Raw genomic sequence first — 27,293 nt, 5'->3', positions numbered from 1 at the left:
TTTGCCTTTCTGTTGTATTCTGATGTGCGCTGGAAAGCCCAAACTCAACTCATGTCTAGATGCATGTATTTATATAAAGAAGAAATGCCACACTCAGAAATACATAATTTAAGAAACATTTACTCGATCATCCCTGGCAGTATATAAAACATTTTTGGCCACCCAGCCTTCATCAGTGTGTATTCATTGCGTTGACAGAATAGTAGATAAATAACTTGGGTAGTGTTACAAGCAATTAGGAATCTAATTCTGTACTCCTCTCCTGTGTGCATCTTTGAATTTGTCAGTTTTCACCATGTTGCTACATGAGGTGCATTATCTACAGGGCAAATTTCCCATAATTAATACCTTAGGTCTAACTACAAGTGGATCTGCCTTCACCAAGCGCTCTCTGACTTTTTGACATCTTGCATGTAAACAAAGGAGGATGTTAGAAACTGATGTTTAATGTTCTGTCAGATGACAGAATATGCGAGGGCTTCATGATTACAAACTTAATAACTGAACTGAACAGATTACATGTCAAGTTTTTCATGGAAAATAGCTGTTTTCTTTCCTTTTTGGTCACAGATTCTAGCGAAGGCAGGATTCTGGATAGCCCTTTTCTCGAAACCTTTTTTTGTAGATGCTGATGAAGACCGGATGGCCGATAACAGTTCAAATACTGCCAGACATGATCTCTTCTTTATATTTCTATTACCACAAATTAAAACAATTAAAAAAAGCTTAACTTGTTGCTTTGAAAACATTTTACTATTGATTCAAATTGTTGCCTCTGCTCTGATTTTCAAAGAGGAAAATCGGAACTATTATCCTGTATAGGCTTTGGCGGTATCTATTTTCTCATACCTTCATACCCTCCTGACATTTCACTGGGCTACGGTATGTGACGGTATTTGTAAATAAACAACAACAAAAAACATAACTGTACCCTCTTCATAGCATTATGATTTAAAAGCCTTCTGTATTTGAGGTAGTATGTCCCCTCAGAGTGGCTGTAAGGCAGGAGTTGTTGTGAAGTTTCAGTTTTGGCATGTGGGAGCGGAACGAAAAGAAGCTGTTGCTGCTGCTCATTGCACATTTTGTCTCCATGTCCTGTTTATTTTTTATTATTTTCTCACTAAATCTGCCAAGTTAAGAAAATCCAAGAAACTCGGTTACACTGTTAGCAGCGGTGTTTCTTTTTTGAAGGCCACTGTTACTGTGTTTCTGTCAATCATGCTGTTATTTGTACTATTTTCTTAGCTTAGCTTCTTTAGTATAGCTATCTGGTTTTTCTCTGTATCAGTTTAATAGAAAGAAGAGCATCTGGATTTCTGATGGAATTGAAAATCATACCCTTGGGATTTCTAAATACCCCAGTGTGTTGTAACACCTTGATACTGCCAAAACCTAATCCCGTAGATGAAATGAACCCAGTGGATTTTTTGAGAAACTGAAATGACTCTACACTGACACACTGAACATATGTCTCTCTCTGTCTCTGCAGTAATAGACGTGCAGGCGTTTGAGCGCCTTCTGGGCTCCTGTAAGGAGATCATGAAGAGGAACATCGCCCACTATGAGGAGCAGCTGGTGGCCCTGTTCGGCTCCAGCATGGACCTGAGAGACTGAGCCTCCCACACCACCCTCCGTGCCTTCTACTACACACACACACACACACACACACACACACACACACACACACACACACACACACACACACACACACACACACAAACATATGTCCTCTGTCACATCATTCAGTGGCTTTACAGACTCGTAGTAAGCTTTACACTGGCCATGCAAACACATGAGAAATTGGCTCACATACAAGTACATAAATGCCCTAACGGTATGAACACACTGTCACACACAACCACGTACACTGACACCTATTGTAGGCACTGAGAGACGCTCACTTCACTTAGTCTGCTCCCCCTCGTGCACATACTAGCTCAACACACTCCTCGATAAGCTCACTTTATAGACACACACACACACACACACACACACACACACACACACACACACACACACACACACACACACACACACACACACACACAGCTCACTAAAGGTCACACACATTGTTGACTGAGCCAGCTTCAACCTCTCAGTATGAATGTCTTTGCTGCAATGACCTTTATACAGGTAACGCGGCGTAAGGACATGAAATACACACCCACACACACACTCCATGCACATGTTTTAAAACATCGATAACACATCATCATGCTTAATTTGTGCAGGCTTTGCATTCACATGAGCACTTAAACAACTCAAAGTTGTTCCAACAAGCCTCAGTAAAGGACACATCAACACGCGCGCACACACACACACGCACGCACACACACACACACACACACACGCACGCACACACACACACGGGTACAGATACAGATACTCAAAAACACATAGGTTACCACACTTGCAAAAACAGACACATTGTGGTAAAATGGAGACGAAAAACTTTCAAAATCTCTGAAAAGGAAAATGAATCAAAAATGCAAAAAAAAAAAAAAAAAAAAAAAGAAAGAAAAGTTTAACGAAGACAGATAAGTTTTAGAAATGTTTTATGAAGATAAAAAACAGAAGCTTTGATAAAATATTATTTAAATAAAAAAATGTGTTTCCTCTTTGGGAGGCCGGGGTGCAGAACTTTGTGGGTGCGCTCCATTTCTTCCTATACTGTTGTTGATTGAGTTGAGTTGAGTTAGTGCTGGTGATTATTGCAGTACCACAGAAGAAGCAGTGAAAACAATAACAACCCTATGTTTTCTGGGCCATTGTTATTCTATCATTGACGGCACACTTCATTGTATTGAATTAATTATTAATGTATTGTTATTATATATTCATTTATTATTTTTTGTTTTACTTTGACCAATTCTGATAAAAATTCACCATCCATCTCTGACAAAATGTAAAAACAGAAAAAATTGTAATAAAAACAGTAGTGCTTATTTCTCCTTGATTATCCTTGAATGAGTTGTCCTGGATAAAAAAAACAGAAAAAAATAAAGCAAACATTTTGTTAAAATCTTGCCTCCTTGTTGAATTTCTTCTCAAATGCAGCAAAGCAACAAATTGGGTGCCCTGTGTGTAAAATGTGGAGAAACTGTTATGCATGAATGAATAAAATTTTGTTTTTGTGTCGTGCATACAATTATGTCCAGCCTGCATGGACTAACAAGACACTACAACTTCAACCAAGCCAGGACCAGAGTGCTGAAAAAAACAAACAAACATTTTTTCTATTTTAAATCGGTCGGGCCATCATTAAGTCGACACAACTCATTAAGTCAAAATATTGAGACAGAATGATGAATTATTTCAACTTCATTCTCAACATTTCAACTTTACTCAAATAAAAAGTAAAAAAAAGAAATCTTCCTCCTGTGATTTACGTTCTTATGTCTTAGACCAAGACTGAAAGTTTGACTTTATTTTCAACATTTTTCTCAAAATGCAAAATTAGAAAAGTACTTTTTTTCCTCTTAATATGGCCCTAAAACTCCTTCAAATCACACAGTCTGTTTCCCTGGAATATCTTTGAATTGACCAGCCTGAATGGCCAGAGAAAGAATACCTGTTCAGCTGTGTAACCAAAGATCTTTGGCTTCTAGATAAGTGAGCTGTAATGCATAATTTAGAGCCAAAATCCTGATTAATATGCACAGATGTCCTTAATGCTGGCTTTGAACATTTTCAAACATTTTTTTTTTTTTCAAAATTCAGGAAAAGCTCATTTTTAAGAGTTAACGCTTTACAAAATGAATTATTGATTATTGAGTAAAGCTCTTTGGCCCACGGAGAAGTGTGTGCTTTCCTCTACATAAATATTTTATTATTCACTCTGTCCTCTGCCATTTTGATTAGACCACAGGGTTGAGAGTCTGAGACTGTGGGCCTCCCTTCAGACTGATGTTATGTCAAACAGGAATATTTGGCTATCTTGGCTCAAATGTTGAGTATCTGTGGGAGCAAATATAATATAATGATCTCATGAGACATCCAGAAATTGAGCAAAACTATGGTCATAAACTAAGTGGGGGTTTCTTTTTTTCAAGCTTTGAAAAAGGGAAGGCCCACAGTCTGAGACTTTGAAAATCTCCGGGTTATTCTATGTGATCTTTCTTTGATAACTATTGTAATAATTATTGGAGGACTGCAACTAACGATTACTCTCAACATCGATCAATATGGCAGTTATTTTCTCAATTACTCAATTAGTTGCTTTGTCCATAAAATGTAGTAAAAAATGTTGATCACTGTTTTGCCCAAAGTGACATCTTCAAAAGTCTTCTTTTGTCAGCGACCATAAAATAGTTTTATATCAGAGGGAAGTAAAAAAACCTTCATATTTAAGAAGCTGAAATCAGAGATTTTTTGACATATGTAAAAAAAAAAATTACTCAAAATGATTAATATAATTATATATTAATATTGACAATTCTAAATTTCTGCTGTTAGCGTTTGAGTTTAGCAAATACGAAAGAAGCTCGTGCAACTCTCAACCAATCAGATTCCAGCCCGCCCCCCCACCAAGAAGTACACTCTCAAATGTGACAAGTTGAGCTTACTTAAAAGAATCTAGGAAACCGATTGCACTAAAAAAGGTAAGTAAATATAACTAATAGTCTTAAGTTACGCTTACTTCATATCTACTTGTTAAGTTTACTTTAAATCTAATTGTATTACTTTTTATAGATTTTAATAGCAAGTATAATGAACTTGATCTTTCTAAGTGTTACCAAATCAAGTAAGCCAAGTTAGTCTGACTTAACTGAACAGTTGTGTTTACTCAGTAGAATCTAGGAAACCGATTGCACTAAAAAAATCAAGTAAGCAGAACAAAGAATGATAAGTTTGCAGGCTTTTATTTGAACAAAATGTAATTCTGTGCATCTTAAGCCAAGGCCACTGTTTGTGGAAATAAATGAAATTTCACCATACAAACAAATATGTAAATAATCTTTTATAAGCAAATCTTTCTAAACAAATGTGGAAACTTTCTCTGACATTACTTAAGACTTGCAAAAGAGCATTTTTCAAGCTGTGAAGTTTTGGTCTCAGGTTACCTAAACCCAGGTTGAGCATCACCCTCTGAATGAAGTCTCTGAAAAGCGTATATTAGTCCAAATGTAACACAAAAAGCTTGTGCGTGGCTTTCAATGTCATCCACGACGATATTACCTTCCAGTATGATAGCGATGCTGGAGGGTTCAAGGTGCAGGGCGTGTGGACATGGCTGCTGTCTGTCCTCAGGTATAACAGTCAATACCCCAACAGGAACTTGTGTGACATCTGCGATTGTATCAGTGTCCTGCAGATATAAAGGAAGGTTAAAAACTAATTTGAAAATTTTGGCTTCATAGTTCAAAACCTTCAACATACCAAATTCTGCAAATTATGTGTGGCACCCTGGACATTTCAGTGGTATTATTTATGTTATTAACTGGGTCACCCCTCTTAATTTTTCTGATTGCTTATTGCTTGTGTAGACCCACCTGATTTCAAACTGGACTAAAGTAGTTGTATCTGTCTGCCATCATGGTTCCTGCTTTTGTGGGCATTAAATATAGTGTAGACTCAGGTTTCAAAATTACAATCCTTGTAAGGGCACTGTACTTTTTGGTGCATCCGGATATGTGTCCATAAGTATGAAAAAAAAATGCATTTCTACACATGGCTCATTGAAGTCACAAAGCTGACATCGGAACACATTTTTTTGTGGCATCAGAATGATCATCAATCTGGGAGTGTGCTCTTGATAGATGTACCTTAAGAGCATTAAAAGACTTGAATGTGCAGGGGCAGTCTTTATGAACACATGGCAATGGTGATGTTCTTGTGTAACCACCATGTTTCAGTCTATAATATTTAAGTAATTGCCCTCTCTTTTCACATGTGAAGATGCAAAACTTACATGTCCACTGCATCAGTGTTGGTTGTCTGTCGTCAAGCTGTGAAAATAAATAAATAAATAAATAAATGAATGAATAAGGTCACAAGAATGGCATCAAAAATGGCTCAAATACTTTATGTGACGACATTTGAGGTCAATGAATTTTGGCAGAGCAAGCAGGGCATCTCTTATTGGCATTTTTGCTCATTCTAAGATCCAGAATGACCACAGCTAAACAGTTCTGCGCAATACACATCAGGTCATAAGTCAGGTTGTTGCTTAGTTGGTTCTGGCTGTGGTCATTCTGCCCTGCATGCTCTGCCTAAATTCATTTACCAAATTTGTAAATGCTACTTTGAAGCAGAATAACAAAATGAAAGAGTTATGGTAGGGGAATCAATTATGATTTGCAGCATCATCATGTTTAAGCTACATTATAATTTAACTGTACATTACAATTTATATATTAACACAAGCCATGGCACATTGACTCACTTTCACTGCTTTTCTCTTGCTCTTGTCTTCTCACTCCTTTGGAGGAGAGAAGAGAGTGTGTGAGACAGGAGAGGAGAGACTGGGCTGGAGGTGTTTGCAGCTCTGCCGGTCAAGAAGAGATCGGTCGGTCAGCCAGCCTGCCTGCCTGGTCTTCACGTCTCGAGAAATACAGTGTCATGCTACTGCCGCCAAATAACCATAACCTCTTTTATTTTGTAATTTTGCTTCAAATTAGCATTTGCATCATGATCACATCATTTATGTGCTATAGCTAACTATAAATTATTGTGTGAATGACATGATAATGGCGGTTTTAGTTAGCTGCCTTGGCTAATGTTAGCTAACAACAGCATTAGCCTAGTTATCTCCAGAGATGTTTGTAATACCTATGTTCAGAAAAAAATGTCCTGCCAAAAATGTAGTTGTAAGTAATGAAATTATAGCTGACAATTGAATCAAATTTCTGTTGTATTGTCTACTGCACAAGTGCTCTGCTGAGCCTCTGTGTTCATTCCAGGAACAGAATGTTTCAAGTCCAGTTTACTCAAATGAACTTCGTTTTAAACCTCCTTAAGGAAAAATGAGTACATACTTACATTCCATGAGTTAAATCAACAGGATAGGGACAGATAAGTAAAGTACACTATTATGATTTAAGTAAGCATACCTATTACATTTTAGAGTGTACACAGCAGCTCTACTATAATAAATGGAAAACATAATACATACATTCTTTTTTAAATTATTAAATTAAATATAATTTTTCTACTTAATTCAACAAAAATGCACATATTATGTTTGGAATGTAACAAAGTATATAATAAATAGAGCATGAAACAACAACAAAAATAATATAAATATATATTAAAAAATAAGAGGTGAAAGCAATAAATTAATGTGATGAGAGACAAATAATTATTCTAAAATGCTAAGAATAAAACAAAACGGAATAACAAACCTTCAATAAATAAATAAATGAATGAATAAATAAATAATGACAGATGTTAGAAAAGATCAGTTCATTTGACTTTTGGGAGGGTGCATTAAACAGATTATTGTAATACTCTAAATACTTGTTGAAATTTCCAAATAAAATGTAAATTGCCAACACATGCACACACGCACGCACGTGCGCCAGCAGTAGTCATGGAAACAGAATGATGGGCAGGTATATAAAGGCCTGCAGCTCATTTTAATGTCCCCTTTTCACTTGGATTTTGGCGAGTTGACCTGTTGACCTGCTGCAAACCCGAACAGTGGAAAGATCCCAAACCCTGCTGGAGAATCTCTCTCAGAAGGACTCAACTGGAAAGCGGATCTTGTTGGAAAAACCCAACTCTTGGATTTATTGGATTATTGTGGACAACTGCAGGGCCTGAAGATGGACCCTGGAGGACCACCGTTGGACGACGAGGGACACCTGCTGCGCTGGGAGGACGCACAAGACGTTGAAGGTAGCTAAGACAGATTTTATTTGATTGTTTTACTTCTAACTTCTTCATTGATGCAGACATTTAAAACCATTGCAAGCTTTATCAGTGATTTGTTCAATTTTAAGGTAAAATGTTATGTTATTAGGCCTGTTGAATTTGGTGAAAACAGACTTTCCGTCGACGATTTCTCGGTGTAAAATGATGATTTATGGATGGACAGGTGTAGAGTGTGGTAATAATTACTATGGTTGTTTGAAAACACAAAATTGTCAATCGTTTGCATTGAAATTAGAGAAATAAAGATGGCGACTGGATCAATTTTTATAAAATATTAAATTTTTTTTTACTTGCGCTCCATGGAGACGATGGAACTTTTAGCTCCGAACGCGCGCTGTCAGGGACTTGAAAAAAAACAAAAGAACAAAATGTGTCTCTAGTGGAAATGTGTCCCATGTGTTGAATTAAGTGTTATATGTACTTAAAACTGCTCTGTGCGTGAAATCAGGCCTGAGAACTTGAAGCTCTGCTGTGTTCTTCTGTGTTGTTGTGATTGTGAGGTGAAGTGAACCATGATGCCTCACTGTTGTTGAACGACTTTTAGAACGTCCAGATTGTATAACATCCACACTTGAAGGTCAGGTTCCATGTTGGTTTTGTATTGTATTGTATTTAAGATATTTTAAGATGATTTTAGGATTCATATCATTGGATTGTCGACTTTAAGAATTGTTCAGGAGCTGCAGAAACCCTGTCAGTAGAGTCAGGCTGTCATAGTATGTGTAAATTCAAAGGAACAGGTGCAATACAACATGGAAGCAAACAAAAAGAAACACTGGGACAAAAGCTGTAACCTTTCACTCCAAGAACGAGGAAAAAGAAAAGATGGAAACACACAAACAAAAAGCACAAAGATTCAAAGCAAGAACAAGCGGAACCAATCAGTCTTAAAAAAAGAGAGGGAAACAAGACAAGGACAGGAAATAAAGTCAACAAAAACACAAGGGAGGATTCCCTACAAAATAAAACAGAAACCTAAATCTTTTTTTAATCTTACTGTCGTACTGTGACTTATTTTTCTTGAAGGTGTTCATGGTTACCAGACAAAGGTGAGTAATGCTCCTGCAAGTCTTGAGCTCAATCAGCAGTAAGTCAAGGTTGATTTATTTTACTCTCTCTGTTTCTCTGTCTAGCTTTATACACCCTGCATCAACATCCCCACAAGAAGCGAGGCTCTGCATCCAGGATTCCCATGACGACCGAGAAGATGAAGACTAGATGAGACGGATGGATGACAGCGGGAGCAGCTGAGGGGCGGTGGTCACATTTTTTTTTTTTCAGCATAACGAGTGAGTAATCCCTGCACCAAGCACCAATAGTGACAAAAAGTTTTGACTTTACATTTGGGGATTATATGCATTATACAAACCTTCTCTAATATTATTCTGTTGTTTATGATATTTCTACAAATTCAACAATATGGATGCCAACAATTCAAAAGTACTCATCACTTGTTTTCCTGTCTCACAGGGCAGGGCCGACTCCTCCATACTTTATGTGCCCCTGGAGCAGCTGGGTGTGGATGTCAACCAGCCAGTCAACCAGCCAGTCATCAACAGCCCTACCTGCTTCCAGATGCCAAAGCACCATCTAAAGTCTCAGTGAGTAAAACGACGAGCCCCCTGCCTCTGCCCCTCCACCCCTCACACCGCCCTCTTCACCCAGCAGCCGAGACAATGAGGAGCCAGTCACGAAAGACACAGACAGTTCAGGCCGAAGGAGAAAATGCTGAATATGTATTTAGCAGAGGTGGGAAAGAAAAAGTAGGGGTACAGACACTTGTGCAAAAAAGTCTCTGGTAAAAGTAGAAGTACTGATTCAACTTTTTACTCAAGTAAAAGTTAAAAGTATAGGCTCTTAAATGTACTCAAAGTGTAAACGAACTGAACCGCATGTCAGTATTAATATATTTCAGACTTTATTAAACTTAAACCATTCTAACTTAAATTAAAATGAAAATGAAAAAAAAAATCTGAAAATAATAAACATCAACTTTTCTCCAAAGTACAAATCAGTTTTCAATGTCAGCAACAGAATGTGAAAAATTATAACCAACTCAAGAACACACTTAAGGTCTAATTAGGGCTGCGCGATATGATTTTTAAATAATATCTCAAAACTTTTAGTCTGTTCTGTGATACAAAATATATATCTCAATCCAGACGTTCTCTCTAAAATAACTAATTTTCAAATAATTCAAACATGACAAACTTTTAGAACGTGATGCATTGTTGTATTTAAACTAAAATTAGCACAACCTTAAACATCTACAGCAGTAAAATGCAACGTCCACTTTAATACAGCAGAAATATTAATCCATAAACTTCAGATATGACAATAAAACACTGATAGCAGGACTAATTAATGTGGACAAAATTAAATATCATAATATTTGTTTTTACCAAATACCTTGATATTAATATTGTGGGAAGACTGTAGGAATAACTGTTGGTGCTTTCACAAAATATTAACACAATTTTAATATCCATATATTAATATCCAAAAACTAAAAGATATAGATATCAAATCTCACATCATATTATCAATATAATATGGAGATATTGCTTTATTACTAATCAATTAAATTAAATTAAATTAAATAATCAATGATTCCCATCAAATGCATAAAACTAATGAGCCTGTATTGAAAATGTAAAATCAAAAGTTTTTATAAAAATAAATACTCAAGTAAAGTACAGATACCTAATAAAAACTCTTTAGTACAGTAACAAAATTTAGTGCTTAGTTTCTTCCCACCTCTGGTATTTAGTTTGTCACGTTCAGTAATCTGTACAGTGCATTTATTTATTATCCTCTGAATATGTAATGTGCATATACTTCTGTTGTTTGACATGTTAAATCAAATAAATATTGTGTCAAATGTGATTCAGTGTGTTTTGGTTTTCATTTACTGTTATTGTAATATGTTACTGTAAGTGTAACTTTAAACTTTGGGATTTTGAATCATTTAGTAAATTTGGTGTTGCCTCTCTGTAACACACCCAGTTTTGGACCTTTACACTCACACAGGAAACGAAAAGCAGTGTTTGAATTCGTCACAAGTGTCCCTGGAGGTTATTTTGAATCCGTTTTTTTTACATAGGAATTATAGTGCTTTATGGTGACGTGAAAAAAACCCAACAGCGCCCTCTGGCCATCTGAGAAGATGCAGTACAGTATAACATCCAGGGCCCCGTTTCCCAGAGCCTTCGTAGCACTACGTGCGTCGTAAGTTGTATTTTAAGGTCTCCCTTAAGGTTGTCCCAACTCTGGCAAACAGCCCGTAACCTTAAGGGAGACCTTAAAATACAACTTACGATGCACGTAGCACTACGAAGGCTCTGGGAAACGGGGCCCAGGACCTTTTGTTCAGAACGGCCATATCTGCAACTATTGTTGCAAGTTAGTTGTAATGTAATGTAAAATGTGTCCCCCCACCTTTGAAATCAAAATTTGGGCCATGCTTGTCTCAAAATGTACACAGCTTCTGCTAACATATTTTACTTGTCAGACAAGTTGTGTTGTCCCCAGCAGACACAATAATTACCCTTTCCTCTCTTTGTTGTGATGAACTCAGTGAAATTCATCTCTCCAGCTCTCTGACAAATGTCTCTGTTTGATTTGTTTGTTGGAGTTGCAGCCTTGGTTCTTCTTGGTGCTTTTCCTTAAGGTAAAATGTGTGAACTGTAAGCAGTTCCTGCTGTGTGAAATATGTGGACTGACTGTGGGGAAAATACACTGGTTTCAAATCGGTATTCTGAATGTATTCCTTTAACTAAATAATAGAGCTGCAACTATTAGTTGATTGAAAGAAAATTAGTCACCAACAATTTTTATTATAAATTAACCGTTTCAGTCATTGTTCAGGCAAAATGTCAAACATTTTCTGGTTCTAGCTTCTTAAATGTGATGACTTGTTGCCTGTCTTGGTCATTTATGAGAGTAAATGAAGAGCTTTGGGGCTTTTTTTTTTTTGTTAATGACTTTTGACTTGTCCAGAGGGGCAAGTAAATTTCTCTTTCACTTGTCCTACAAAAATGGGACTGTTTCCCTTTGTTTGCACATATCCTTTGCAACTACTAGACCAGCAGTTCAAGCAGTAATATAATGGTAACACCTTAATGCAAGGGTACATGAATTAAAATGAATTCATACATGAAAAAGCAGGAATTCATTTATGAATGATGTTCATGTTTTCTTCACGGGTAAGTCTGCATGGCAAAAAATACCTGACCAGCCACAGCATTGAATTCCAAATGTTATTATCATTATTAACAAAGGATTACTTCTTCATGATTTTGTCTTTATCACTGATGAACAAAGATCACATATGATTGATTGTAAAATCATGTGTATTCGTTTTTTCTTATGCATACATGATACATGTGTCTTTCTTTTTTCAAACTAAATAATTGTTAACCGAAATGAAGCCCAAAGTTAATATGTAATTTTGTATTTGTATTTTTCCCAAACCATTGCCTAACCACTCAGAGGGGCAGGCCATAAATATGATAAAAAAATGAAGAAGTAATGCCTAGTTAATCATGATTGTTACTCTTGGAATTTAACAGATAACTGCTGTGACTAGTCAGTCTTTCACTCTGTCCCTTGGACTTTAGACTTACCTATTAAAATGACATGAACATCATTAATAACTCAGAAATCATGATGATTTAAATAAATTAGTTGCTGCATTAATTAAAGTACTGTTCTTGCATGAAGTCAGGCATGATATGTTGTGGTGTAGCAATTTACTGTATAGTACAGTATCAACAGGTATGTGCTTGGTCAGATTTTGTCATGTAATAATACTCCCATTCACAGGGTGGCAGACATGAGTGGTTAGACCAGTGAGAAGATTACCATAAACATGTTTATGTATCTCGGTGGTAACGCTTGAATTGCGAGAACTCTCGCGAGATTTGTACGTGTGGTATTCTGTCGAGAAACTTGCACAAGCTAATTCTGGTTTTATGATGTGACAACGCTGGGTCGGTTCAGGGGCGGAATACATCAGGTTATGGTTAGGGAAATAAGACCAATAAGGTCATGATTTGGGTTGAATTTATAACTCTCGCGAGATCTATCGCGGGCCTGGGGTTCCCTCGTGGAGACACGACCGAACATTTCTTCAGGACGAGCTGAAGCGACAAGAGAGAGACTAAACATGTAGGTAACGTTACAGTGTGCCGATAAACAACTAGGAATACTGAGTTTTTGCTCGGTAATAAACAGTGAACTTGTGGTTGCTCCTTGTGTCTAGTAAATGTCATTGTGCTGCATGCAGGTTTGAAGCTAAAAGTAAGCACATGAGCCAGCTACCGTGTAGGGCTGCCATCCAACTGTCACTTCTGTAGTCTTACCTTACATGGAAATTATACAATAGTCATAGACTAAGTGCCTATTTAGAGCATACCATGCCTTTATTACACTGCCTACCTGGTTTCCTTGCTTCTTTTAAAAGTTAGGAAAATTGCCCAGGCGCCAGCATTATTGAAAACAAAGATAGTTAGCTACAAGCTTGCTGGATGTTACTCTGACGGAGGTTCCAAAGATTTGATGGATCAAGAGCATGACTGACAGCTGTTCACCATTAATTAACAAGATTTACATACGAATTAAACCTAAGCAAAATAAATCCACAATGGCAAAATATGGGCCAGATATATATGTTAACGTACACAGCCAGAAAATAATATTAAGTTAGTGTTAAATACATAAAATTAATAGCAGTTTGTTAGTAAGTAGCTTCCGGTATTGTCGTACTACGCATGTGCGAAATGGACCCGATTACAAAACATACTTTTCGCTGAGAAAGAACTGTTTTCAGTTCAGAATATGTGGTCAGTTTATTAAAAGAAATACCCACAATATTCCCGGGGAAGAAATGTGATAGTGTTTCAATAAGAGACACAAGCTGAAATGTTTTCGCTGAGGCGGAATGGAGGGTGGTTGCTCTTGATGCAGTTTATCTTTGGGGTGCTTAATGCGCCGGCGTGCATCTTTTTTAACGCGGAGAAAGTAGCTTTATTCTTCAGTGCTCTGAAAACAACTCAACGTGGTCGCTTAGTTCAAACATCACACAACCATCGAATATTTGAACGTTAATAAATAACATTTTTTTACTGAATAAACTGCGTTCAAGAAGTGGAGGCGTGGCCATAGTCCCATAATGCATAGCGAATGTGTAGTAATTGCAATTTCTTTATACTTTTATCACACTCAGCACGTTGCAGCGCGACAATAGAGACACATGGAGTATGTAAACACTTATTGTGTCTAAATGACTGTTCGGTTTTGTGTATTTGTAAATGTGCATCCATGAACCCTAACAGAGGGAGCTAAGACGGAGAATGGGGTCCGGCTGTTAGTGTCTGTCTGTTCAGTACACTCTTGTTTCTCTTCAGATCGTATAAATCTTTCGCCTTTTACTAAAGATTTCCGTGGAGAGGAACAACAAGAGTTTTACCCAATTTTTTGATGCTCTGCGCAAGCGGGGCTTTCTTTTTGTGTGACAAAAGCAAATGACATCAGTCAACTTATCTAATGATTTATCTTAGAGTTAATTGGATGAGTTGAAATGCGATTATCGAGATTTTTGCTGGTTTTACCTGAGCGTGGTTGCTCTGAGTTTACAGGGTAGGATTACTCGTCTCAGTCTAGTGTTTATTGTTTTAAAAAATATATGATGTTAGGTTAGTTCTTTACTAATTTCAGTGTTGGTGTTAGGATCTTTTTTTATATAAGAGGGGTATTTATAAAAAGGTTAGAAAAGGTATTACATTACATATGCCAATTCATTCTCAATAAAGGTACTCCAGTGCCTCCTTACACTTTATAATGTTTACAATTTTGACCAAATTGTGAAAGAGTAAAATTAAAGACATTTCCTGGATTTGTTTATTTTGGTTAGTTTTGTAAGTACACAATATAATTTCAGTAAGTTTTTTTTTCTAAAGTCTTTTTATGTCAGTCAAACGAAAATTATTTTCACACCTATTTTTGGATTTCAGTGTAGTTTTAGTTAACTAAATTAACCTTGATTCTGACCACAAGCATTACACATGAGTTGTTATGTTATACGATTACATACTCATGACTCAGAACTGTTAATAACATATATAACAACATATTTAATTTAATAACTTTTTGAGAGCTGGGCCAAAATGACTTCTCTTAGCAAAAGTGGACAATAGAGATAAATGTTGGCATAACAAGGCTAACTAGTGTTGGCATTGCACCTTTTAATAAAATAATGACAAGTTTGTATTTATGTCTATAAGCAAATATATTTTTTCTTGCTAGCCTCACTAGAATGTGAGGGAGTCAGGGCATGGCTCAAGAGCCCTTAAAGGTTCAGTTTGTTAGATTTACAGGTATTTATCAGCTGAATAAGGCAGAAATGGAATATAATGTCCATAGGTATGTTTTAATTTGTGTATAATCACCTGAAAATAAGAACAGACTGGCTTTGTTACCTCAGAATGAGTTGTTTATACCTACAGAGGGTGTGGCTCCTCTTCCATGTTGCACCGCCATGTTTCTACAGTAGCCCAGAACAGACAAACACTGACTCTATGATAGGAGTTTTTCGTGAGCCACCATGTGTTCTCCTACACGCTACGAAGGGGAGGCTGAGACAAACTGTTTGCAATTTGCAAGCTCACCACTAGATGCCACTAAATCCTTCACACTAGTACTTTAACTGTAGTGGAGGCTGAAAAGGTATTTTTCATAGCACACATTTTAATATTTCACAGCAGGAACGGCACGGATGTAAATAATAACATTAATGATGGCTGAATTCCATTTAGCTCCTGGCTTACTGGAACACTTGAGCAAACAGGTCACAATCAGTGTTCAAGTAAAACCTATGCTTTTCCTACTGTGACATTTCAAAATGTCTGCTGTGAATTGAATTAATGCCACTCTTGACAAATTTAAAGAACATGGATCCCTAAATGTTGCTGTAGGTTTCTCTGCAGTGCAAGATGCACTAAGAATACTCTGAACACCCTATAAATGAGAAAAATAGGTGTTTTCCTAAATAGGCCTGTGCGGTATACCAGTTCGTACCGAAAACCGGTCTTTATTTTCATTATGATATTAATTTGTCATATTATTATTATTTTAGGGGCTGACAGTCCCACAGCCCCGACTAGTGGCGGACGGCTGCATAAAAGCTTAGAGGCAACAGGTAACTGGCATCATGCATGAATGAAATATTGATAAATGTTTTAAATATTTTATTTTGAAATATTTTAAACTACTAGTATTTCTGGTGCCGACTAGTGTGTGTGTGTGGACGTTTAAACGTATAGTCGTCCCCACCGTGTGATGTCAGCCGTACTTTGAAGGGGTCGTGCTTTTACCTAAAAAAATAAACATCAAATAATAAGATTTTTTTTAAAAAAAAACATGATATGAAAATTTTGTCATACCGCCCAGCCCTATTCCTAAAGTAACATATTTGCAGTGTCATATTAATAGCGGTGGTCATCAAGAAATGCAGTGTGTGAAGTTAATGTTGAACAGTCATGTTGTTTTTGTTAGATGTGTTATTATTAAGCAACCGTCAGTTTCCTGTTGCATCTTTCTAACATCCTTTTTTTCTGAATGTGACATTGTGTAGAGTAGGCAGTAACAAGTTCATAGCTATTGGACAGTCAGGTGCTTGGCTTCAACTTTTCTCTCTTGGTGAGTTAGTGTTTTTTGTTTTATTATTATTATTTTTTTAGTTTAGTTAGTTTTTGGTGGGTTTTTTGCCAGTGTTCCTTTTTTCTCTTTCTAAAATTATTCACAGACTATTGGGACCACTGCAATATTTATAAACCTTTGAGACTTTGTTTCTTCTTTGAACGTTTTACGGACACTGTGAAAATGGAGAAATGCCTCGGTACTTCTTCACAGCATTAAATTCAACTCAAAACATCTTTAAGAAGTTGTTAAGGCCTTTTATAGTTTGAGACTTAATGTGTCAAAAAAACTGCATGAATTGTACTTGTAAACAGAGTTCTTTTTAACTGATGACAACTGTCACAGCACAGCTATATTTCCTGCCATGTGTTGGCTCACTTTGTGCTACAAACTGCCAACTTTTAATTGTTATGATGGTCTAATAACATATATGATATGACAGTATGAGGGATACTTTATGTGGCCTGCTAAAATCACAAAAATGTGCATTTATCAGAGGCTGAAATAGACCTTAGCATGAGTAGTTTGCAAACCAAAGCAACAGAAACCAGCAAGTTGTACTTCATCTTCACAGCATTGCAGTTCAGCCCTCTCAACCATCTGTGTTGTAAGATGTGTTAGATAAAGTGCTGCACTACTTCCCCATTCATGATGGCAGCATTAGAAATGGTTTGTGACTGTGCAATAAATGCACACAAAGATCTGGAGGACAGTTGAAAAAATATTCTGACAATTAAAAGAGGTAATCTCTTAAAGAATCAGCTCTTGACTTGTGATAGACTTCTGTGAATATAGCGAGAGTACGTAAATAAACCCAGTGGGCATGGTTTCATCAGTTCAGCTGAATTTGAAGGAACAGTTTGTCTCAGTATTTTATTCCTACCACTCATGTATTAGAAAGGTTTCATTTTCATCCTTTTCTTCATGCCAGCCATCAGCTTTCCATCTACATTCAGCCTCTCAGCATCCTCCTGTTGCAGTTCCACTGCAGACAAAAAGCTGGAGCTGTGTAACCACATATAGACGACTACATTTTATAGAACACAAAGAGGTGATTAAAAGCTCTTAACAAACAACACCTTGGGACCTCATATTATATCATCAAGGGCATGATCCACGCCACAACGTCTTGGGCAGAAGTCAGTCATTGTGTATGTATACATATTCACACACACACACACAAACACTTTCAAACAGTTAAAATACACAACATAAAAACATTTTTCTGTTAAAGGAGAAGTGTGTGATTTCCAGTGGCATCTAGCGTTCAAACCTTAGATTGCAACTAAGAGGATTTACCCCGACATCGCCCCTCTCTCACCAAGAGTATGGTGGCCGTCAGCGGACAAAATGGTGAGAGAAAGCTATCTCACAACAAACTACAATTATGTGTGTAGGATGAATTACCTGTCCAGCAGAAAACAGACAACCTTTGCGTCACTGTGAAAACGTTTGTCCTCCATCAGCGATTTCCATCGTGTAAACGCTATGCCGATGTTGATTCGTGTTTTTGCCGTTTCCTGTCATGTTTGCGTTTACTTTCTTTGCGTCTCCGCTTCTTGGATGACGGGGATTCACTGTCCGCTGGTTTTTGTTCTGGTACAGTGTATGTATGATCCTCCATTTGTCAAAACTGTGCCAGTCAAGGTTCACAACACTAAATGGTCTGCCAGCAATCACCTGCGTCTATCCTGCCCGTCTACTTCGTTTACGTTGCGGCGTCTACGTAAGGTCGCCATGGGCTTCCCAAGACTCACTGTTAGTGCAGTTTGTCCGCTCTGCGCTGCCGTAGACGGCGCAGGATGATGATCTCCGTATGTCGACCCGACAGTATGTAACTATAAATGGCTATTTCTAAAGTAACGGGAACATATAGATTATGAGTTTACGTTGATTGATAATAATAAATAACATACTTATATATAATATATCTCATTTATGTACATAAATTCCTGTAATTATTACACGCTGGTCCTTTAAGGTGAAAGGTGTGACTTTTAATCTGGAAGCTGATCCATAAACAGCTGTGGTTAAGACATGTCATGGTGCTGACGTATACAAGCAGACATAGGTTGGCTTGCATACATCATCAAGAGACATGCTAGCATAATTTCACACTGTTGCCTGTACTCAGGTTCTGCTTAATGTTCGTTAGCTCAAAGGGCACTTTTATGTTCACTGTGCATGAAAAATGTTTAGCAATAATACAGCCAGTTTTTTTCCACCTGACAATTAATTGATCACTCAAGAAGTCCCCAAAAAGTCATGAACTGGAGTTAAAATGATTAGTCAGATGACAGAAAGTCAGTCCGCAACTATTTTGATAATCGATTAATCATTAGGAATTTTATAAAGGGGAAGAGGCCAAAATTCTGTGTGGTTTTTTTTAAGATTATTTTTTGGGCTTTCTGCCTTTAGTCATAGGACAGCTGAGGACATGACAGGAAGGGGGGTAGAGAGAGAGGAGATGACATGCAGTAAATGGGCTGCAGGCGGGACTCGAACCAGCAGCCACTGCAGAGGACCAACAGCCTCAGTGTACGGGGCACACACCCTACCAACTGAGCTATAGGGGAGCCCTGATCTTTTATGATTTTCAACTGAATATTTGGGGGTTTTGAACAGTTCGTTGGACAAAACAAGCAATCTTAAAATAATACTTTGCTTGACTGCTTGCAAGATGTGACTATATGTCACTTTTACATGACTCCCAGCAACATTTTTAACCATCTTCAATTTTTATTTATTTATTTATTTATATATTTTACCATAGACGAAACTAGCACGTAGCATATATAAAGTACTGGAAACAGGCATGCACAAAGATGACCGAGGTACCAAGCTTGCTCAACTGTTATTGGACCACTGAGCAAAAAGGGGAGGGACTTAGGAAGGGTCCTTTTTTTTTTTTTTTTTTTTTTTCTTTACCAAACCATTAACCAAGAAAGTGATGACATTAAATGTTAGTTGCAGCCCTAGTTTAGAGCTCTATGAGCAGTGACCAGAAGGTCAGAGAAGCAGTTGTATGACTTAAGGTTCTTTTATAGTGACACCAGACTTACTCTCGCACACTGATCTGTTCCTCTGTACGCACCAAAAAAGTCTTGATGAGCAAGGCACACCATAATCTAATCACAATCTGTTACAGAGGTGAAACTGACAGTAAAGGTTGCAGTGGAAAAGGGGAGTACAGAGAGAGATTAGAAGGAGATCAACACTCCAGTTCTATACCCCTGCATGTGTCTCCTCTTACAGCAGCACTGAGCTAAGGACCTGCTAGGACCGATAACACATCAGATCTAAATGTGCTGCCTTCAAGGTGATGAAAGGTTTATTGGTGAGATCTGAAGTGATCTTGTCTCAGAGTGCATCTTTGATCTGTCAGACTGCCTGCTCATACTGCATGTCATGTAGAGCAAACTGATGTGATCAGACTAACCACAAATTTGAGGAACTGCATGTTGAAAACATTTTGTAACATTTTAAACTTGGCAGACGAAGTTGAATCACGACTGACTTTAGTTAAACCCTGATCATCACAGGTCGGAACCATTAACCTCAACAAATTCCATACCGGAGGGCGGAGGGGAGCTGAGCGTTGATCTGCGCTTCATCTCGGCCTCAGACTGTCAAACAAATAATGTTGAAAAAGTCTGTGAAATCTCAGCCTTGGATGGAGATGTTAAAGAGAAGCTGCGCACTGACTCTGAACAACCGCAGAAGATCCATGCGGTTCCAATCCACCGCCGTCTGGACTTGCTGGTTCCCTGCGCTGACCTAGTCAACTCTGAGTGGCAGAGGAGCCAGGCCGCCCGGGTTCACTCCCTCCAGAAGTCCTGTCCAGAGTTTCCCGTCTGCATGGTTCTCCTGCAGGGCCGCAGAGAGACGGAGCGGCTCCTCGGCCACGCCCGGCTGTCCCGAGTTGTAGGTCACAGCAGCAGCCTGTTTGTTGAGTCCGTGGTCGTGTCCAAGGCTGAGCGAGGGAAGGGCTATGGCCGGACTCTGATGGAGGAAATTGAACGCTATGCCAAAAGCAGGGGGTTCAAGCGCCTGTGCCTTACCACCCATGACAAGCAGCACTTCTACGCCCACATCGGCTACGTGCTGTCAACACCAGTGCAGAATGCAGGTGCCATGACGACGTTTGTTCCCATGGAGACACTTCTGAGGTTCTCCAGGATGCCGAGTGAAGAGGCAAACCTGCAGAAAGAAACACGGACAAAGATGGGTGTTCAAGTATCACAAGGGAACAGAGACTCAGGAGGTGGTTCTGTTGTAGGGTCACCTCCACCTTCTAGTTTACCCCCTCCTCCACCACCACCTCCTCCTCCTCCTCCTCCTTCTGTCCCTCCTCCACCACCACCTCCTCTTCCTTCTTTTCCTCCATCTGTCCCTCCACCACCACCTCCTCCTTCTATCCTTTCTCCTTCCATACCTCCTCCACCACCTCCTCTGCCTCAGTCTGTAGGGCAGCTTGTAGTCCAGACTCTGACTGAAACGCCCTACAGAGATGCTAAAGGAGTCCCAATCTACTGGATGCATAAAGACATTTGACAAACCCACAATCAGATCCACCTAAGAATGTTTGCACACATCAAAAATCATAAATGCAGACCGACAATCTAAAATTTTACCAGCCACTCAAATGATTACCATTCGGTGTATTTTTGACTGGCGAGTGAAGCAAATCTACCAGCCATTTGCATATTTTTCCAGCATTTGGTTGGTGCTAATTTTGTACCGTGGAGAAACACAGACAGTGTAGGGGTCATTCCTATATTCTCAGGGTTCTGTCTAACCAGCCCTATATAGCATATAATGAGCTAGGGTTGGGGCTCCACATAGAACATAGAACCCCAGAAACATAGGACCATGGGAACGTATGTACACTTCCAATGTGGAACACCTCAGACAGAAATGTCTTAGTAAACCAAAGAAATACAGAAACAAATCATGTATTTACACATTAATTCACTGCCATTTCATATTTAAACACGCTCTGTTCCTCTCAGACACAAATACAGAAGTGCACGTAAAAAACAGCACAAGGTATAAATACACAACCTAAGATGTCTCGTACTGTAAGCTTCCAAACATATGATACTGAAATGAAAATGGCAAAGGCCTTTTAATTTCATAGTTTGGGCCATCGTTCTTGTATACTTTTGAAGCAAAGAAGGTGAAGGTGCTGGCCCGTGGCAGTTTGGATACACTCAACCTTTGTTTTCACTTCCAAATAACTGGTTTAGATAACGACATAAAACTCAACATGGAACTGAACTGCAGTGGCATGTCTGTGTCCATCACAGGCCCGGTGAATTACTGTATATCTCCAATGAAGCAGTAAATAAAAGAAATTGTAGCTGACACTGACAATAAGAACCAGTTTGTGAAAGGAGTTAACTTTTTTTTTTAAATACTAAAACAAACAAGAGTTTTTTAAGCCCTGTTTACTCAAAAACATGACTTCACCCAGATGTTTTTAGCTTCACTGAACAGAATGATGTGCCCACCTTAAATCTGAGTAGATTTTGTGACATGACAAATAGTTTTGAAGCAAGTCATGGTCCAGTATGCAGTTTATAGAGATGTAACTTGGAGGCTCCATTGCAAATAACCTGAGAATGAACTTTTCACTGAAGCAGCATTTAATCATTTGAAATGAAAAATATTTGCATGTTCATAGATTCTGGATTTGTCACTGAGGGAGAAGGGGTAAATGTCATCTAAAGAATGTTTAACTACATTACACAAATTGTTATTCCAGAAAGGTCGTTATTATATGTCTTAAAGATGTTTGTAGTTGGGACATTGTATAAAACGTGAATATAAACAGAATGCAACGGTTTGCAAGTCCTTTTCAAGCTATGTTTGATTGAATACAGTGAAAGGATAACATATTTAACTATAAAACTGATAAACCTAAACTTGAAAATCTCATGCCTTCACTTTTTTGTTCACATTTTACAAAGTGTCCTAACTTTTTTGGAATCAGGATTCTACTTTGACAGATCCTACAACTCTTTGAGCGACTCTGCGCCTCAGAGATATTCTCGTAATCCAGTAAATATCTGCTGCTGTTAAAAAATGTGACACTGTAATATTGAACTCATAGTTTGGATGTGCCTTGTTGAACTGCCAGAGACCTGAAGCCTTATTTAAGTTTGAAGATGTGTTATATTGATGGAACTGATGCAACTTATTACATCTGATGTTTGATAATGAAAAATTACGGAATTAAAGAGAATTTAATGAAATATTCTTTGGGCTTGTGTTTTTTTCCCTGTATTATCACCTGTCTGAATATTTAATCATCAAATACAAGCTTACCTGGTGTTTGAATTACACCGGAGTGGAAACAGTAATGGCTATTTTAAGGATTTAATTTCTTACAACAACAGTCAGTATCCCGATGCAGAAAAGCTCCTCAACAATAAATCTGACCAGCCCGTTTCTCTCTCCTGTCAGGAAGGACACATCAGTGGGTGAGCAGCCATGGTGCTGTCTCATCTCCCTGTCCCCTTCCTCCTCCTCCTCTCTCCCCTCCCCTGCACCTCTCTGCCAGCTGTTGCTGCTTCAGGTCCGATCCTGCAGGACCAGGCCTTCGTCGTGATATGGAACATGCCCACAGAAAACTGTCAGAAACGCTACGGCATCGAACTGGGCCTGGGAGACTTTGATATTGTGGGAAACCAACAGCAGCACTTCCACGGACAGGTGATTGATCTCAGTGGGTGAAGTACCACCCAATAAAGACATATTTACTACCAAGTATTTGAAAGTCATTCTAATGTGTGCAGTTATCTGTATTTGAATGTTTTCCATATGTATTTCAGTTGTATTTAATTATTACAAATTTGTTTCGGATCTGCATAAAAAACAATAAACAAGATGTCAGAATCTGTCTCTGACACTGTCCATTTTAAATTTGTATCAGCAGTCCTCCAGTATGAAGCTGCTTCCATAGAACAGGAGAGGATACACAGCATCAAGTACTGTCACCTTTTTATGGCAAACATGTTAGCAAACAATTGCCAATTATACAGCATTGCTGTCATTAATTTGGACTAGGTTGCACTGGCAAAAATTGATTTAATCCCAGATTAGGTCTAATCAGACTTTAGCAAAACTAGGTTTAAAGTGGATGAATCTTGATCTTAAATTGAACAGTTCTTTTACATAATTAAAAACTAATCTCTGTGTAGTAAATTTGAGTTTATTTATGTAAACTAAAATTAAATCAATATGAGGATGCATCCCAAATTAAAATAAAAGTGTAAATAAATTTGCATGCTGTCAGGACCTAGCAAGTGTAACGCCTGGTTCACACTCCAGTGAGACTGCACTGTCACCGAAATGCTGTGGCTCACACACACGCTGTGGCGTCCACACAGACTGCATTTCTGCTGCGAGGCAGCTGCTGAAAGTTCTGTCTTTCTACAGAGAGTTTGAAGAGAAGAAAATAGCTTTTTTCTGAATCAGTGAAATCCCTCCTCGTTCAGAGAGAGGTGGAGGCAAAGAGGGATGAATGGATAAAGGGAGAAGAGAAAAGAGAGAAAGGAAAAAAAACTGCCCTACACCAGGTTTTTTTTCATGTCGGTTACATACTGCACAGGTGTAGACCATCCTTTCCTGTTGCTGATATAATGTCGATATGATGTCAACATATCATTTTTAATGTGTATGTCTGCCGAGAACTGCGTGCATCATGCAGAAAAGCCTCTAAATCTCTAGATGAAGCATGGCCAGAAAGCCTGAAATGTATGTAAGTTGTGCAAGTCAGTTGAGCTGTTTGAACGCTCTCACAGGTTAATACAGGCGCCAAAATGAAAACCAGCAGGTAATGCCACACACTACTCAAGTGTGTAGTGAGAACCAGCTGTAAAAGAGGGATGAAAACCGTTTACTTTGGCTGCTCTGTTGGCTATTCTTTAACGAAACGTTACATTGTTTGTTAGCAAGTTACATAGTTAACAAAATTTTACATTATTTGCTAGCTAGCTAAAAAGTTATCAAAACGTTATATTGTTTTTTTTAGCAATAAAAAAACAAAGTTAACAGAGTGTTACATTATGTGCTAGCTAGCTAAAAAGTGCTAATGTGTCATAAAACCAAGGCCACAAGCTAAATGAGGCTAAAAAGCACTGTGGCCCTGTGGTATTTGATAATAATTATGGGCAAATGTTTTTCAGAAAATGACCATCTTCTACCATAACCAACTGGGGAAATATCCGTACCTCTCCCAAGACGGCAAGGAGGTAAATGGAGGGATACCGCAGCTTGGCGACCTCTCGGCTCACCTTTCCCTTGCAGTGACGCAGATATCCAGCTTGCTGCAGCCCAACTTCACCGGTTTAGCCGTTATTGACTGGGAAGACTGGAACCCACTGTGGGAGAGAAACTTTGGAAAGAAGGAGGAGTATAGGAGGCTGTCCAAACAGCTGGTGAGTCAGGAGAGACCGGATTTGTCGGACATGGCCGTGACATCATTAGCAAGGCAAAAGTTTGAGGAAAGCGCACAGAAGTTCATGGAGGAGACGCTGCAGTTGGCGGTCAGAAATCGTCCCAAGGGACTCTGGGGTTTTTATGGTTTTCCTGCCTGCTCAAATAAGCCCAAGAGAAAAACAGGTAGGACAAATAAGTCTGCATAGTGATCTCCTTTAAATTTTGACCAAGATAGGTATTTATACACATTTTGTCTGAAATCAGGTACAGGCTACACAGGACGCTGCCACAGGCGGTCCAAAAACCAGAATGATCGACTGTCCTGGCTCTGGCATCAGTCTACTGCTCTGTATCCCAGCATCTACCTGCCAAAGAGGCTGGCGGGATCCACGGATGCAGCTCTGATGGTCAGGTACAGAGAACTAAGAAGCATGAAGCAATGACCACTTCAGTTACAAAAAACAGCCAAACGAACCTCACTGAAACTGAGGATGAAATGTGCTGTTATTTATCTGTTGTTCATCACCCGCTGAAGTAGATGGTGGGCATACAAGATGTTAAACTGAACTAAACTGAGCTGCTCTTGACAGAGTCGGCAGCAAAAGTATTTAAGACACTTAAAAAGGTCCACCTAAAAAAATAAGATAAGATAAGATAAGATAAGATAGACTTTATTGTCCCAAAGGAAATTTGTCTTGGATAAATGCGGTACCTGCTGTTAAAAGATACAAAAAGTTTATATATACAGTTCCTGCATATATACAATCCACACACAGAGCTGTCCCTATTCATAATCTCACACATTCATTATCTACAGTACATGTACAGACTAGCATCAGTCAACAAATTGCACGCTGCCCATTGCACAACACGTTTTACAAAGTCATCATAAAAATGAGTTATGTTAAAATGGGCAGTATTTGGCTAATATATCAGTGGTTGTCAGAAAAGACTGCCTGATGGCAAAGTTAAGCTGTGGAAATATTCTAAATATAGCACATACTTAACCTGATCTTGATTATTTGAGATGGACCTTTTTGAAGTGGCTAAAATACATTTTATACCTCATACAACCCCTCTTAAAAAATACAAACTATCCCTTTAAAGGTGTTACTGACGGACAATTCTGTCTCCTTCATTCAGACACAGACTGCTGGAGGCTTTGAGGGTGGCCTCGGTTTGGCGCCATGACAACTATCCCCATGGTGCCACACCAGTCCTTCCCTACGCCAGGATAGCATTCATACACACTCTCATCTTTCTCAGTAAGGTGGGGTTTTCTGCAGCTCATGCAAACACTAACACACCTGCAAACGCATACAAATTTATTCTCTACTTATTAGCAAAACAAATATGTCATTCAATATAACCATTGTGATTGTTTGTGTGCGTTCACAGACAGACCTGGTGCACACTTTGGGGGAGAGTGCGGCACTGGGAGCTGCTGGAGTGGTGCTGTGGGGAGAGATGACATTTGCAAAATCTAAGGTATGTAATGTTTGTTAGAGAATTGTGTGTGTGTGTGTGTGTGTGTGTGTGTGTGTAACCCTCTCCCCTCCTCTCACCTCCAGCATCAGTGCATCCTTCTCAGAGACTACATACACACTGTCCTGGGTCCCTATGTCCGGTCGTTGAGGTCTGCCTCCCAGAACTGCAGCCTTCAACTTTGCCACGGCAATGGACGCTGCGCCAGGCGACACCCCAGCTCCGGTCACATGCTCTCCCCAGGTTCATCTGTGACCTCTGACCCCAGTGAAACCAACCTCCTCACTGACTCCTCCAGTGGAAAACATTTTCACAGCCACTTCATGTGTCAGTGCTACCCGGGCTGGACTGGACAAGAATGTCAGAGAAGAAGAAGTGACCCAAACTTTTCTGTCAAGGGGCCGTCAGTCATCGTTCAGGGAAGACCAAGGACGTTTTTGTAAATGTGACACCTCCACATCATTACACTAAATAATTGGCAGCCCCTTGTAGTAATGTGAAAATAAATTAAAATAAACTAATATATTAATGTACCAGTGCTTAGTTTGTGTGTTTTTAAAAACAACAAATATTAAAATAATTTAAAAATATGTCCCATAACCCTAACCCATCATGTGAATGGAAGCATTCCTGAAATAATCCTTGCACAAAACACCACAGGTGTGTAGTAGCCATACTTTCAAACATTTTGGTAGCATCTCAGCACACCACTGCATCAAATACACCACACTTGACTTCACTACACCACAAACTGTATGGGTTGTGGCAGCATTGCATTAAATTGAAGATGC

General features: G+C 38.7%; 3 protein-coding genes and 1 non-coding gene across 7 annotated transcripts in view; all 4 read left to right on the top strand.

The window, feature by feature from the left end:
- prkar2aa (protein kinase, cAMP-dependent, regulatory, type II, alpha A) overlaps positions 1 to 3,022 on the top strand; it is a 61,497-nt gene extending 58,475 nt beyond the window's left edge. For both annotated transcript variants that reach the window (XM_084721583.1, XM_084721582.1), the window contains exon 11: positions 1,490 to 3,022. In XM_084721583.1, coding sequence (XP_084577709.1) covers positions 1,490 to 1,614 — 125 coding nt within the window. In that variant the 3' untranslated portion in view covers positions 1,615 to 3,022. The remainder of the gene's footprint in view (positions 1 to 1,489) is intronic.
- A 9,883-nt stretch (positions 3,023 to 12,905) lies between these two features.
- On the top strand, positions 12,906 to 27,038 carry hyal3 (hyaluronidase 3). Of its 3 annotated transcripts, none has more exons than XM_084721575.1 (7): positions 12,906 to 13,044; positions 23,041 to 23,289; positions 24,765 to 25,200; positions 25,282 to 25,429; positions 26,161 to 26,287; positions 26,416 to 26,505; positions 26,589 to 27,038. In XM_084721575.1, the coding sequence occupies exons 2-7, from the start codon at positions 23,068 to 23,070 to the stop codon at positions 26,943 to 26,945; spliced, it is 1,380 nt and encodes a 459-aa protein (XP_084577701.1). In that variant the 5' UTR covers positions 12,906 to 13,044; positions 23,041 to 23,067; the 3' UTR covers positions 26,946 to 27,038. The 3 variants fall into 3 exon arrangements, with proteins under 3 accessions (XP_084577701.1, XP_084577703.1, XP_084577702.1); XM_084721577.1 differs by having other exon boundaries at positions 12,922 to 13,048; XM_084721576.1 differs by lacking the exon at positions 12,906 to 13,044 and adding an exon at positions 16,467 to 16,572.
- naa80 (N-alpha-acetyltransferase 80, NatH catalytic subunit) lies at positions 12,927 to 22,829 on the top strand. The gene is made up of 2 exons (XM_084721580.1): positions 12,927 to 13,044; positions 20,115 to 22,829. Coding segments are annotated over exons 1-2 (1,014 nt in total). The 5' UTR covers positions 12,927 to 13,042; the 3' UTR covers positions 21,127 to 22,829.
- Positions 14,263 to 14,376, top strand: LOC146325514 (U5 spliceosomal RNA). The gene has a single exon (XR_014770923.1). It is a non-coding gene; the product is annotated as a U5 spliceosomal RNA (small nuclear RNA).
- Positions 27,039 to 27,293: the final 255 nt, after the last annotated feature.

Source organism: Lutjanus erythropterus, chromosome 6, assembly GCF_056507025.1.
Source record: "Lutjanus erythropterus isolate fLutEry1 chromosome 6, fLutEry1.hap2, whole genome shotgun sequence".
Taxonomy (NCBI): Eukaryota; Metazoa; Chordata; class Actinopteri; order Lutjaniformes; family Lutjanidae; genus Lutjanus; species Lutjanus erythropterus.
This window is presented reverse-complemented; position numbering and strand designations above follow the sequence as displayed.

Bases quoted from the DNA above. Each gene is read 5' to 3' on its own strand.
- hyal3 (XM_084721575.1), top strand. From the start codon at position 23,068: ATGGTGCTGTCTCATCTCCCTGTCCCCTTCCTCCTCCTCCTCTCTCCC. The intron at 23,290-24,764 runs GTGATTGATCTC...AATGTTTTTCAG, and splicing joins AGCAGCACTTCCACGGACAG to AAAATGACCATCTTCTACCA. The intron at 26,288-26,415 runs GTGGGGTTTTCT...GTGCGTTCACAG, and splicing joins CTCTCATCTTTCTCAGTAAG to ACAGACCTGGTGCACACTTT.